General features: G+C 38.9%; 1 protein-coding gene across 9 annotated transcripts in view; it reads left to right on the forward strand.

Annotated features, from left to right (window-relative positions):
- The window catches only part of CADPS2 (calcium dependent secretion activator 2), a 619,537-nt gene that overhangs the window by 528,686 nt on the left and 76,241 nt on the right, over positions 1-14,610 (forward strand). For all 9 annotated transcript variants that reach the window (XM_090042182.1, XM_090042184.1, XM_090042183.1 and 6 more), the window contains exons 17-18: positions 8,755-8,858; positions 12,173-12,329. In XM_090042182.1, the coding sequence (XP_089898308.1) occupies positions 8,755-8,858; positions 12,173-12,329 (261 nt within the window). The remainder of the gene's footprint in view (positions 1-8,754; positions 8,859-12,172; positions 12,330-14,610) is intronic.

The following is a 14,610-nucleotide window of genomic DNA, read 5'->3' on the forward strand; positions in this document are numbered from 1 at the left end:
GATTAGATGATCTAATAGTTCTTCTAGCATCAAGCTTTGTTGGATCTATGAAGTAGTCACCTTATCATTTCAAGACCTTGAAATTAGTCAGTTTACTTGGCTCTGTTTGCAAAGTTTTCTTGATATAATATGTGACTCACTGATAATGCATACTTGAGATGCTATCCATTATTTCCAAAGCCTCTCTTACATTTGTATTTGGTCCGAAAGATGAGTTGAAAACAGATAATTGATGGCTTTGGCTGATTGTTTACTAAAAGATGTCAAGAAGCATACTTGCTGACTTACAGAAGCTAATCTCCTATAGCACCTTGTTAGTTTGAGCTGTGTAAATGCATCTTAACAATCATTACCAATGTGGGCAGCAGGACATAATGAATATAATGAAAACTGACAAAACAGAATTCCATTTCTTTATTTTAAAGTGGTTGTAATCACTCACGCAAAGAAAACAATATATTCTTCAGAGGCTCCAGAGAGTTTGAGGCTTTCAACTAAAATGCTGATTGTACAAGTGAGGGGCATGTACCCTCATTTTAGAAAAACCTTAGAATTAGTCTCATGAGGTAGCTGTAGATGTGCTGGGAGGCTGGTCCAACACATAATTACAGTGCGTTGGAGCGGACTCAGTTAATTGAGTCTGCTGGAGCATGCTAATTAGAGTGCTCCAGCCAGCCTCCACATCTTGTGTGTCATCGTCCCCATACTTCAAAATGGTGGTGGGGTCACTTTAACTAAAGCTCATTGAATTAACTTTAGTTAAAGTGGCCCCACTGCCATTTTGATGCACAGGGATGCTGATACATGAGCTGCTGCAGCACTTTAATTAGAGAGGCTCTTGGAACCACTCTAATTACAGCACCCCCCCACCTGAGCACTTGTAAAAACAGCCATTGTTTTTCCAATGCACTAGCTTAAGCATTGTGGCCTTTTGCTTATATACTCAAGCAAAATAAAGCATCTCCTCATATAAGCCAATAGACTTGGGATAAAGAGGATAGTTAGTTATTAGGGCAAAAACGATTGCTTAGTCTGGTAACAGTTACAAATTAAGGAAAATATTACTTTATATGAAGCCTAAACATGGCCCTATGATAACAGTGCTTAATTGCTTCATAAAAATGTATGAAAACAAATTAACCCTTATCATGAAAGGGGGAGCAGAGATGGGTGGTACTATCCTTATGTTACAGATGGGGAAACTGAGAAAGTAAAATGAGCTCTTATAACCTGGAATGTCTGTATTCACATCTGAAACTAGTTTTAAGTACTCATTATGTGGTTTAAAGTTACACCACTCCAGGGCAGGATTCTCTCTGATCTATGTTACACAGCTTATGTTAGACGAAGGTGTAACTACTCTAGGCTACATCTTAGTGTGAACACCCCACCCACCCGAACCCTCCCCTGGCCCGGACTGCCCTTCCCTCCACCATCTCCAGTACCCCAGATCCTTCCTAACTGCCCCCCCTTCTGCTCCCTGCTTACTTGTGACTGTCTGTCCTGGGGGAGCAAGCAGGCAAGGGCAACCTGACAGCCCAGCTGCCACTGTCACTGCTGCTCTCTGAGCTGGGCTGGGCTGAGCTCAGCTCAGAGCACCAGCTTAATGGGGGAGGAGGAGCCAGGCAGGCAGGTTAACCCTTCCCTAACTGCTTCCTTTGGACAGCACAGTTAGCCACATGTAAGGGTCGGGGGGGAGGAAGCCCAGTGCTGTTTTGTATTAATTTATTTTGTATTTATTTGTTTTTTGTCCTGCTTCATAGATATTGTTACCCCACTAGTAATGCTTAACTGTGTTCTCAGATAGTAGAAACAGTTCCTGCCAGAAATTTTTTTTGTCAATTCTAATTAGAAATAAGCACACAAGGCACTCTGTAAAGCTGAATCCAGTGACATTCAGTGGCACACTAGAAAAACCCCACAAATGGGAGGAAGACTAATGTATAAAATGTAAGGCTCTCAGTAGCAAACTTATTCCCACTAAAAAAATATGTGAACTGGATATATGGATAAGAAAGCCATTGTGAAAGATATAGTTTTGTCATAGTGCTTGGAAAAAAGCACACATTTCCAATTTAAAACTCTTCCAGTCCCTTGATGTCACTAAGAGGATGTACTTGTTGGAGAGGCAGGGTACCAATACAGTTGAGAGAGTTTGATGACCACTTCCAGGAATATGGCAATGTCCTGATAGAGTATTGAACAGAGCTGAAAGGGCCCTCACAGTTCTGCCCATTCAAAAAGCTGCCCTCACGCTAGGGCCCCTGGCAGACATTACACTTAAGACATGATTAACCAGTTAGTAACCTGGCTACACTTCAGTGCAATTAATGGTGTGACAAAACAAAGAATGAGCCCCAAAGTTATTATACATATTAACTTTGGCTGGCTCCCATCATACCTTAAATTGCACATGTGGCTAGGCAGCAGCCGATTGGGGCTCCCAGCCTCAAGAGTGCCTGGAAGTCCTTCACTCCAATGCACTCCTGAGGCTGGGAGCACAGATCAACTGACTGCTACTCCCAGGGCACACTAGAGTGCTTGGCTCTGCTGCACCCCTGAGCCTGGAAGTGGCAGCTGATCAGCGCTCCCAGCCTTGGGGGCACAGGGGAGTCCTTGACTCCAATGCACTCCTGAGGCTGGGAGCACAGATTAGCTGGCTGACTTGCTATTTGACAGAATCCCAGATTCCCCCAGCACTGGCAATATGGTGGATTTGGGATGTGATGCATGCATGTGTAACATGGCAGGAGGTGCGGTACTTGGGATTGCACATCAGATCCCATCATGCCTTTAATTAAACATCTGCTATGGGCCTAAGGCAGACGGTGAAAGAGGAGATGGGTATTCCATAAACATGTAGACAAAACAGAACAGCTATTCTTCCTGGTCTGGACAGAAAAAAAAAGTTATGATAGAACCCTTCATTTATGTATGGTTCTAAAAGGTTTAAACAAAGGTATAAGGAGGGAAAATGTTTAACTACCTATAAAAGAAATATATGAGTTATGGATAATGCCAAAGTATTGTACAGTGAATGATTCAGCAGGGTTTTGGCAAGTGCCCATGGACAAGCAGAGAGCATGTTTGTACACACATAATACCTCATTCGGAACATTGTTGTTTAGCTTGTATTCAGTACCTGAGGCACGAGACTGAAAAATAGAACATATTTTTGATGACATAGAGCATAACAGCATCTATGTAGATAGCATCTGGACATCAGGAAGAGCAGTAGAAGAGCATGACAGGAGACTGTGGTGACTTCAGAGAGTCAGAAATGCTGGGCTACAGTTAAACAAAAAAGTAAATTCCGTGTAGCAGAAGTAACATGTCCAAGAGAGAAGTTAACAGAGCAAGGTATACAGAGAGAGCAGAGTAAGGTTTGAAGGTGTCATCAACATGACTGCTTGCACAGATAGGAAGAGGAATAATTGGTAAACTGGGTGACAAAATTTCTGCCTGATCTAGAACCAGAAACCTGAAAGTGCTGCTGGAAAAATAAACAACTTAAAGTGAACAGAGTCTTTCTACGTATCAGCTACTCTGTGGTAATTGTCTATGTGCTTGCTTTTATTCATGGAAAATAAAGGATAAACAGCAATTGCTTTTGCTAAATCCATAGGGCTTAGCTACCATAGTTTAACTTTCATGTAGCGTAGCATAAGAGCAGACATAGAGATAAGTTGCCACAAAACAGCTGATGCTTGGTAAGGCCTTTCTCCCCTTCATAGTCATTAAGTTGCTCATTTGTCCATGTAGGTAGCCTTGCTTTTTTGACTGACAGATTTGCCTATACTCCAGATAATTCTCTAAATCCCTCTATCAAGAGTGACAGTAGAAAAAACCAGCAGTTTTCTTTGGATGAAAAGCTGAATGATGGAAGCAGTAAATTCTGAATGAAAAAAAAGATGTGGCAAAAAAAAATCAGATTAGGCCCCCAACACTATATTTCTTCAAGACTGTGCCCAAATTGGAGAGAGTCACTGGGTCCAAAAGTAAAAGAGAGCATATGGGTCACACTTCTTGCTCATTTTCAGGGTATTCATGCAAGGAACATTCAGATATACAGTTCATTCCTTCAGAAAAAAAAAGCATTGAGCATTGCAAACCTGCTTGGATCTCATGCTTTTCAACAATTTCTGGCTGTTTTACCAGATTTCATGGGCACTATGCAATTGCATCCAAAGTAATAAATGGAGAAGAAAATGAGCCTCCTTGGCTAGGAACAGACATTCAAAAAGCCTAACCCTGAATTCATTGGTGATGCATAGGGGGTGCACATGCATGCGGGCGCTCACCAGTTACCACCCCCGCTGACACCATCAGTGACATCTGCGGGTAGTCCATGATCGCCACTGGCCACTGCTGATGCTGCCGGTGGAATCTGCGGGTGGTTGCTGACCACTGGTCAGTGCTTGCCACCACCCACCCCCACCCCCCGCCAACAGCACCGTGGCTACCTGTGGGAGCTCACCATGCCCCGCGAGCCTCCGTGGGCATGTGGCGTTCATGCCTGAATTGATTCAATCTTTGCAGGTTAGTGTAACCTGGTTAGGCTAAACCGGTTTGTAACTGCACAGACATCCCCTCTGGACTGAAGAAATGTGGTCACATGCCTGCAGTGGCTCAGGCTAGAAGCCGGGGGATGCTAGAGCAGCCCTCCCTTCCCTTCCATAGTGTTGAGCAGAGGCGGGGCATGGCCAGGCCCTGCCAGAACACTCCGATTAGGGAGGTCTGCCTGCACTGTCCCAGCTTTCTCCCCACTTGCTGCTCAAGGGGCAAAAGTGTTGCTAGACCCCAGACCCAGGCTAGCACTTCAGGGTAAAGCAGGGGTGTGCAGTGCATGCATCTGTTGATGGGACAGAGCTCTTCGATCTTCCTCTCCCTGCTTCTTCATATTGTCTGCAGCAGACTGACAGGCAAGCAAGCCAGCAGGATTTATCAGTGTTTATCAGCCCATCAACAAAACAAAAGCCTCTCTCATTAGTTTAAGCTCTTCTTGAACAGTTTTTTCCAAGGAAGGAATAGACAAACATTACCAACTGACTTGTGGTAATGTCCAAGTTCCAGAACCCTTAAGCAGACACTGTTCTATCGGCCTGTCCTGGTGAAATTTTAGATGCACACACAGACACTTCTCAGCATTAGCTAGCATACCACATGCCTAGGGTCCATGGTGCTGGGGTCTGTGCTGTGGGAGATGGGAAGGAGAGAGGAAGGGAATCCCTGCTTGAGCAGTGAGGGGTGAGGGAGCATGGAGAAGCCCAAGCAAGTGCCTGTACCTGCAGTCTCTGCCAGAGCTCCAGCTAGGGAGCAGAGGGGTGGGGCCTGCCCCTGCTGGGCTGGAGCAGAGAGCCCCACCCAGGGCTGCAAAGTATCTGAGATGCTGAGGGACTCTCGTTTAACTTAAACCAGGAAGGGGTTGGGGCAGACATTGCATAAACCAGTTTGACCCAAATCAGTTAAATCTGATACTTCATTCAACCAGGTTTATCTTAAACCAGTTTCAGCCATTTTGAAACTGGCTTATGTGCACTGAACTTAAATTCTGTTACAGGTTTAGACCAGTTTCTGATCACTTGAAATGGTTTATGCGTAATGTCTTTCCCTTGCCATTATCAATAAGGTTAATATAGTACAAGAGAAATTGAAAAGCTGATTATTAAATATGTTCCTGATAATATTTTCAGTTATAAACTGTTACCACATGGTACAGTCCAAAAGATGACTGCTGCAGAAGGGATAAGAATTCCAAGAACAATTAACTGCAGTCTTCTGTTGCAGTGCATCAGGAGCTGCCAAAGATTAGTGGTCTCACTTTATCAGCTCCTGATGCACTGCAGCTTCAAGAATGCACTTTTACGAAATTACCAGGCCAACTGATGTATATGGATTATGCAAGACTTGTTTAAAGAGTTGTTGATTAAAAATGAAACTGCTCTGCTTATTTTATTACCCTCAATTTAAATAATATTTCAATTTTATTTAATAAAAATCCCAATATATTTTCCTTCAGGCTCTAAATTCTGTTCAGGCAATGGCTGCACTGGACCTGCCAAGTCCTGACCACATTGGCTTCCAGCACCCCATGCAATGTTGCACTTCGTTGGGTAGCAAACTAAAACACTTTGAGGTGTTTTACCTTGCTATGTTCCAAAGTCATTTAAAGTGGAATACGTTGCCAACCATGCAAACAGCAGCACCATTAAAGCAAAATATGCTGCCAAACATGCAAACAGCTACACCATTAATGCAGTGCAAAAGGGCGTTTAAGCTGCTTTAAGGCAATTTTGCGGTGTGTACAAAGGCCCATAAACACTAGTCCCCATTGTCCACAATCCAGGGGACTAGTGGGAAACGATATCAGAATAACAGCAGATTATACTTAACTGGGTGCGTCTATATGTGCGATTAACATGGAGCAATACATTCTGGCAGTTTGGAGTAGAGTCAGCAGCTCCCAGGTGCAGCATATACACATGCACCTGAGACTACAGCAGTTAGAACAGAAACAGAGCAGCCCAGGATGGCAGCAGGCTTAGGGGATCAGCCCCGGGCTGTTGGTGGCTGCATTGGGTGGTGGAGGGACTGGCTGGGTCACCTTCAGAAGCCCCAGCACTATGTGTGATGCTTTACTAGGGAGTTAATTAGTCAACAACTTAGTAAAGCACACGTGGCTGCACCCACAGTGCTAAATTATAGAACAGCCTGCTTGAACATTGGTAGTAAGTTTAGTTTTTAAGTAGGTTATAAATATTTATATTTGTGTTCTAACTTTTGATTCAAAAGAGAAAGTGTGGTATTTATATACTGAGCTTTCCAAAGAGCCTAGGCATGGTGCTAGTGAGCTGAACCAGATGCAGCAAAAATATACCTCTTGCAAATATCTTAATCAGCGCCACAGATTCCCAAATCACAAGACTTCTGGATTGAGTCTTTCCCAGTTTCCTGCTGAAGCTGTTCCCCTTTGCATGAATTATTAAATAACCCATTAGAGCAGGGGCTTCAGCCCTAGTCTTCCACATTATAAGCAAGTGGCCCAAGTCCTGAGCAATAGTTAGTCATTTTCTGTGCCCAGGTGTTATTTATAAGAATTGGAACAGCTGCAGCAGAAAAGGGAGAGAAACCCCATTCAGAATAGCTAATAGTTGTATGGCAGGGGGACATATCCTGAGGATGTAGGAGAGACGGATTAAAGCCACCGGTCTTAGGCAGAGCAGGAACCTGAGCCCCAATCTGATTCATCCCAGGTGAGTGACCTAAGCACTAGATTCTTTGATATGCTGGGGTAGGTGATCGTTTCTTTCTGTGGTTATGACTAAAAATCCCATCTTTGTAGAAACTGACATGTTTTTGTAGAAAGTTTTTATTTCAACAAACCAGTATTAACTATCAAAAAACCTTTCATTGCAAAATTCCTGACCCGCTCCAGCATATAATTCCATTTTGGATCTTCGTTGTTCTTATTTGAGGCATTAAAATATTGTCTCTAATAGATTCTTGGTCAGGTTAAAAAACTTCTGTGCTTGAATCCAAGGAGACTTCTGCACTGGGAATGTGGTGTATCTGGCATCTACTAGTTTAATCATATACATACATAAGTAAAGAAAAAAATAATAGGTTGAATTTTCTGACTCTGACACATTCCGTTTTTTATCATATTTCCTTGTATTTGGTTTATAATGTAGGACCTAGTTTCCATCCCCATGCCTTTAGATTACTATCCCCGGCACAGGGTCTTTAACTGGGTGAGCTCCTCTATCTCACACTCATACAGTCACATATAAGAACATTTTTTTTTCCATTCCAAGAAGTAATGATATAGTCTCACCAATATATTTATCTTTATGGTATTATTTTTTTCTCATATTAATTTGTTAGTTCCCCCCTCCCTTACTGAGATGTAGTTCTATAGATATTATATTTCATCTAAATTAATTGCCTTTTAAAAGGTTTAGTTACATTTATTCCAACTTTATGCTCTTTGCTGTCTTGTCAAAATTACATTTTATGAAGTGAAATATTCTAGTTTCATTTATATCTTTTTCATTTATGACTGTGTTTTCAATGCATGGTTTCTGTTAGGTACCCTGGAGTCTAATTATAACATCTTTATTTTGATAGTGCTACTTTTCACTATCATGTTGAAAAGGACCTTCATCTTCAAAGAATGTCCTGTTATTGAAAGCTGGGATTGGGGATGGAAGAATCAATTAATTGTATGATGTCATTGTTGTTTCTTGTACTTTCTGAATTTTATGTCGACCTAAAATTTAGGCTCTTATTCAGATAAAACATGCCTGGAATTTTAACTGCTGCAAAAAGCATGAATCTTGCTAATGACAGTAATGACTCATCTGGTGAGAATGGCATTGTATTGACAATACAATAAGAAAAAGGGTCTGTAGTGTCTGCTGCTTTGTATACCTGACCTTGAAAAGAATTAGAACTTGCTTGTTGCAGAAGTTGAGCATCTAATGTGTTGATGCACCTGTTAGTTCTCATGTATTAAATCAGGTAGTATTCACAGTAGCCAGTGATTCCTTTGTGGATAAAATATTTTCTGTAATCTGTAATACAACTGCAATTCATTTCTGTTAAAAAAGCCCCCTAAAATGTTGAATCACCTCCATATTTGAAAATTACCTACTACTGCATTATTCACTCCCTGCCAACATACAGTGGGCTGGGTTTTGTTGTTTTGCCTTATTTCTACTTAAAATATTTGTTTTGTTTTTTTGCATTGTTTAGAGACCATGAACCAAGCAATACCTGCTAGAAAGCTGGAAGAGGTTCTTCACCTTGCAGAACTCTGCATCGAAGTATTGCAGCAAAATGAAGAGCATCATTCAGAGGTGAGGCTAGAGCTGTATTCGCTTTAGATAATGGTTCATACCTACATTGTTTCCCTATGATGTGAAGCAATTCTGTCAAGAAATATCCTAGCTTTAGTTTCTTGACATATGTTCAAGGCAGTTCACATTTACAGAGCAATAAGAATTTTGAAGCTTATGGAAAGTGAAGTGAAATAAATCTCTACTTGAATTCCCTTGAATAAGCTAAGGATTTAGAAATTAGAATTAAAGAGCATAAAATGGAGAGGGGGTATTTGTGCCAGAGGTGATGAAATGGTTTGGAAAACATTCATAGCCTTATACCGTTGTTCCTTCCAATTTCTCACCCCTTGATCAAACTGGAAAAGAAATACAACTTTGAACCTTATATTTTATTGTGCCTTGTACCTGTTGATTTTAACTTTAAAAATAATGACCAGTAAAATTCGCATTATTTCTACACTTCTTTTGACTGCCTGAAGAATGGTGCCTATATAAGTTGTCCTTTTTAAAATGTCATTTTAACACAGAAGAGGTAAAATAGAGCAATTTCATATTTTTTATTTACTCACAAGACGTTTGTTCCCTGGTATGTAAACTACAATAGACTTTACAATAATAGCACCTTTTATATAAATGTATTACAAAAAATAAACAATATCATATACACAGAAAAGCATCATATTACTATTTAATATAAAGGTCTAGTTTTGTAAGATGCAGGAAATTACTTTAAAAGACATTCTTAAAGAAATCCAAAAATAATTGGGGGGGCAGAAATTATGCAGAGATAAATCAAGATTTAGTGTGTGTGTATGCGTGTGTATAGTTATAAATATGATCATTCAAAACATCTGTTTTTAGCTCACACGGTGAAATCCAGTTTTTTAGCTTACATCTGTCATGTGTGAACTTGTTATGGTTATTTTATTTTATACTGAAAAACAGCTGCTTCAATAATTTGAAATAAATTCCCAGGAGATTTTATTCCACACTAGTATTGCCACTATGTTACACTGTAAATGATTTCTTAATAAAAATATATATGCTTTTTTCCTTGTCTTTTGAGAATGTGCATTGATGTAAGAACATTTGTCATTTAAAAACAAAGGTATCTGATAAAATACCAATATACAAGTAAAGCCCATCATTTAAGTATTACTTAAATATAGTTTTATATGTAACATTTTAAAGACGTGTATGTCTTTTATCTGTCCATGTGAAATTAGTTCAGAAGCCTCAATCAGGTTAAAGGGGTTTTTTTGGTTGGTTGGTTGGTTTCTTGCATAGTTTTCCCCTTGTTTTCAGCATGAAATCTAGTCTACTGATACTCATGAAATAATCAAACATACAACATTAAAATGTAGGTGAAAAAAAGAGCAGAATAGTATATAATGTGCAGCCCTACTCCTGAGTGTAAATCCAAGAGTCAAAACATTGAAGAAATGATTGATGTATGATGATACAGTGAAGAGAAATGATTAGTAGCCTCTCAAAGAGGTGATTTTAAGAGGGTTTTTTTAATACTTCAACTTTCCTTTTGTTCCTCAACACTTCCAAAATTTCTGGATTCCCACAGGCCAGAGAGGTATGTGATTAATTACAAACAAGGCACCACTGTTTTCTCTTTGTTTGTTTTTTGTTTTGTTGTCTTTGTTTGAGGTGGGCGTTACCATTTGTACCATGGAGCTGTTACTGTCTTGAACATGTGGTGTAAATTGTTCTTATTGTTTCTGGTTTTATTTTTCCACATTGGTACTTCCTATGAGTATTTAAGAACTTCATTTTTTCTTTAATCAGGTCAGATGTTTTTGTTCTTTTAGGATGTCTGAGACTAATCAGTAAATAAATGTAACTTGTTGCCATATAATGCATTTTGATGAAACAACATCTTAGCTATTGTATCTTTTCACCATTCTTCTCACTTGCTCACTAATTTCTGACAGATAATTCTTGGGAGTTCAAGAAAATTTGTCATTTGCAAATGGATATTAAATGGAGGAAGACAGTAGTCTGGACCTTTCGGGTTTTGGCTATCTCTTGTGAAAATAATTTTGTTTACTTCAAAAGGGCACCTGCCAGTGCCCACCAGTGCTTGATTTTTAACTGTCATGCTCTTTGCTTCTATTTGCAGTAGGTCATTGATTTTAACTGGACTTGGGAGAGCTCAGCACCTTTGTTGGTACCTCAAAAACAGAGGTGTTCAGAATTAGGAGGCCGCTTCTGAAAATGTCAATCTACTTTAAATCTTATTTAGGTGACTTTTTTAGCATCAGATGATTTCCAGGACACTGAATAAAATACTCTCGGCAGTTAGATTGATTTTCATATGAATTCTAAACTCTGAGTTTAGAACTCTGAAAAATTATCTGCTTTCATCTTTAGCACCAGTACGTTCCTTCATATTTCTCACCCTGATATAACAGCCAACTACAATATGTATCATTCTTTTCCTCCTCCAAGTACAGAAATGTAAACACAGGTAAAAGGACAGGATGTGGGTGTGAAGAAGCTTCAAACTTTGCCTGAACGCAGAACTTTTCTACAGATTTCCTGACTGTTCTTCTGAAGTAAAACCAGCTAAAGCACAGAGATTATATTCATGAAAGATGCACAGTGCAAAATGCCGTTTCATTAATATAAAATTATATTGTAAATTAGGGATTACTGAATCTCCAAAAACATAGCCATAAAATACATTAAAGACAAATTGTATTAATTCATGATGTCTCTTCAGAACAAACTAAGAGTTAAAAACGAGGATTCTACAATCAGAAATACAGATTGCAGGGGTTATTAATTTTATCTAGTATTTGAAATGTAAAACAATCTATTATGATAAATAAGTGAGGACAAAAAGTGTTTCTGTATTTCTTGGTGCATAGAGTATTTGGGAAATACAAGGGTAATTTGTATTGCATTAGCATTTAATTTACCTAAAATAAGAGTAATTGTCCAAAGAATGCTTCAGGGTTTCAGTTGGTGGGGGTTTTGTTTGTTTGTTTGTTTTCTTCCCCTTTCTGCCTGGCAAAAACAGTTACCTTCAGTGGAATTATATTCATTTTTTTTAAATGATTTACTATACTCATTTTTCAGAGACCTACTTGCTGCTTTTTCTTTTTTTTGCATTTGTGACAGTGATTTTTATCTTTCAGAGTTATACATTCAGATTATTTCTGATACTTCTCAAAATGCATTTATATTTGTTACACATGCAATGCACATCAACTCTGTATAATAAAAGATATAACTATATGACATCCACAGTTCACCCTTGCACCATAGTACTAATTTATTTGGGGATTACATTTACTAATTTTTTTTTCATTTTATAGGCATTTGCTTGGTGGCCAGACCTATTGGCTGAGCATGCAGAGAAATTTTTGTCCCTTTTCTCTGTTGATATGGATTCGGTACTGGAGGCACAGCCACAAGATTCCTGGGACAGTTTTCCACTTTTTCAGTTGCTAAATAACTTCTTAAGAAATGACAGTAAGGTCCAGAAGTTTCTTTCCTTGTTTTATAGAAATATTTTTTTTTTAAAATTCTAAGTTCTATCATTTACAGAACAAAGCAGAAATAAAATGTCGTCTTTACTCAGCCTGTTTCTGTGCTGAGTTCCTCTGGAATGAAGCTGTTGCTCATCTTTCTGCCACTCAGGTCTTTCCTATAGCTAAACCCTTCCGGATAGTATTGCCCCAGCTGTTCAACTCTAAACTCATCAAAATAAATATTTGATATTTTGTTATTACTATATTATATTTAAATAGGTCTGTCTGTATTTACACTCATGCTAAGCATTTATTTAAGTAACTGCTTTAATGATGACTATATTTATAATGGCAATGAAGACTCAGCATTAACTGGAGTAAAGCATATAGGCAAAATAAATGTCTTGTTTTTTTTTAAACATTGTACTGTACAGTAATTTGGACTTCATGAGTACAAGACAGTGTTTTAACTTTCTTTGGCTCTGGCCAATTTTAAAATGTCTAGCATACAGCACTTACACTTTATTATTCTTTTTTGTTAGTGATTTTACTCAAGAAATATCAGTGAAACTCATGAACGTTAGTCGAGTTAAATTTAAAAGCATTTAAAAGCTGCACTATAATGTGCAGGCAGATTTTTAAGAGCATTTTAAGGCAATATACATGGAGTTTACTATACATGGATTTACTATATTTACTGCTTATTCTTGATAAGAGAAAAATAGAATGATCTATTGTTCTTCACGTTTTTTTCAAAAAACAAATGCTGCTGTGTTTTATGTCTCAATTAATTCCAAGCTTTTCCATTTTTATTACAAAATATTTATATGCACTGAAAACCAAATTTTTTATTCTTTTCTTCAAAACCATTCCAAAAATGATCTTTGCTAGTTTCAGTTGTTGTTAAGTATAGAAAACAGCATGACCTGAGGGACTGGAACTAAGATACAGTGACTTTGACTCCAAGATCAGAGGTGCTGTAACTTATATTGCTTATAATTGAATTTCATCAGGTAGTGAGTGCTTGTGCTAAATCAGGAGTTACACATCACTTAATGCAGTTCCTACTGAAGAAGTATCCACATCACAAGAAGCAGTAAGTAGCAACAGTGTAGTTCACTACCGCCTTCAAAGGCAAATTGCTTTGCAGGCAAAGGCTGGATAAACATGAATATTGAACTGTCCTCTCAGCCATAGAACTAGTCATCCTAGCCCAGGTTGAGAAGCATTGGTAATATAGTCATATAGGAACCTGTATTCCTCTGTTGTTTTATGTTCTGTTAGTGGCCCTTATTATCACAATCTCTTACTATGAGCACTTAATTGTGTTTTCATTAATTGGTACAGTGCAAAGCCACACTCTCGATGTATAATTGTCTTGTTTACATAGTTTTCTAAGTGAGAGAAGGTGCATGGGTTTTATTGCTATTGTCTTATTTTTGTTTGTGTTCTGTGAATGGTGCTGGAAATTGCTCCTTTGGAGCTCCCTAGTAAAAGCGCATTTTAGACAACACAAACTTCCTACATGTGCCACACCTATATGCTTAACTGTTAGCTTTTATGAGATGCTTGAAAGGGTGTAAAAAAGTTCTTTGTGTCCATTCCATCCTTGGTGTCTGAGCTGAAATTGCCAATGAGAATGATAATTGCAATGTTGGCATTTGTATTGTGGAATATTAAGGTTTGGGCAGGGGTGGGAACAGGCTTTTTTGTTCTGTTTTGTTTTGTTTTTAATTTAACCAGTGGCAACTATTAATTTGATATTAGGCAGTACTCAAGACCCTTAGATCTAGAGAACGGAACTGTATTGCAGCAATAAGGGTGTTGATCTTCAGGGTTAGGGACACAAGTTGCACATAAACCAGTATAAGTGATCAGAAACTGGTTTCGATCTGTAACACAACAGAAGTTCAATGCACATAAACCATTATGAAATGGCTGAAACCAGTTTAAGATAAACCTGGATGGATGTAGTATCAGACTTAACTGATTTAAGTTAAATCAGTTTATTGAACTTCTGTCCCAGATCCCCTCCAGATTCAAGTTAACTCACAGTTCCCCAACATCCCAGGATGCTTTGCACCTCTACCACAACCCTCCCTCCCCCCGTATCCCCCCAGAGTGGACAAATGAGCTTTGGCCCAAGGTGTCTGCTCCAGCTGAGCAGGTAGGCGTGCTGTAGCATCCCTCAGCTTCTGGCCTGAGCTACTGCAGGCATGTGACTGCATTTCCAGAATCAAAAGTGAATGTCTAGTCACTTGTTTATCAGTTCAGTCTATGCA

This window comes from Crocodylus siamensis, chromosome 4, assembly GCF_052110815.1.
Source record: "Crocodylus siamensis isolate JL-2025a chromosome 4, ASM5211081v1, whole genome shotgun sequence".
NCBI lineage: Eukaryota > Metazoa > Chordata > Crocodylia > Crocodylidae > Crocodylus > Crocodylus siamensis.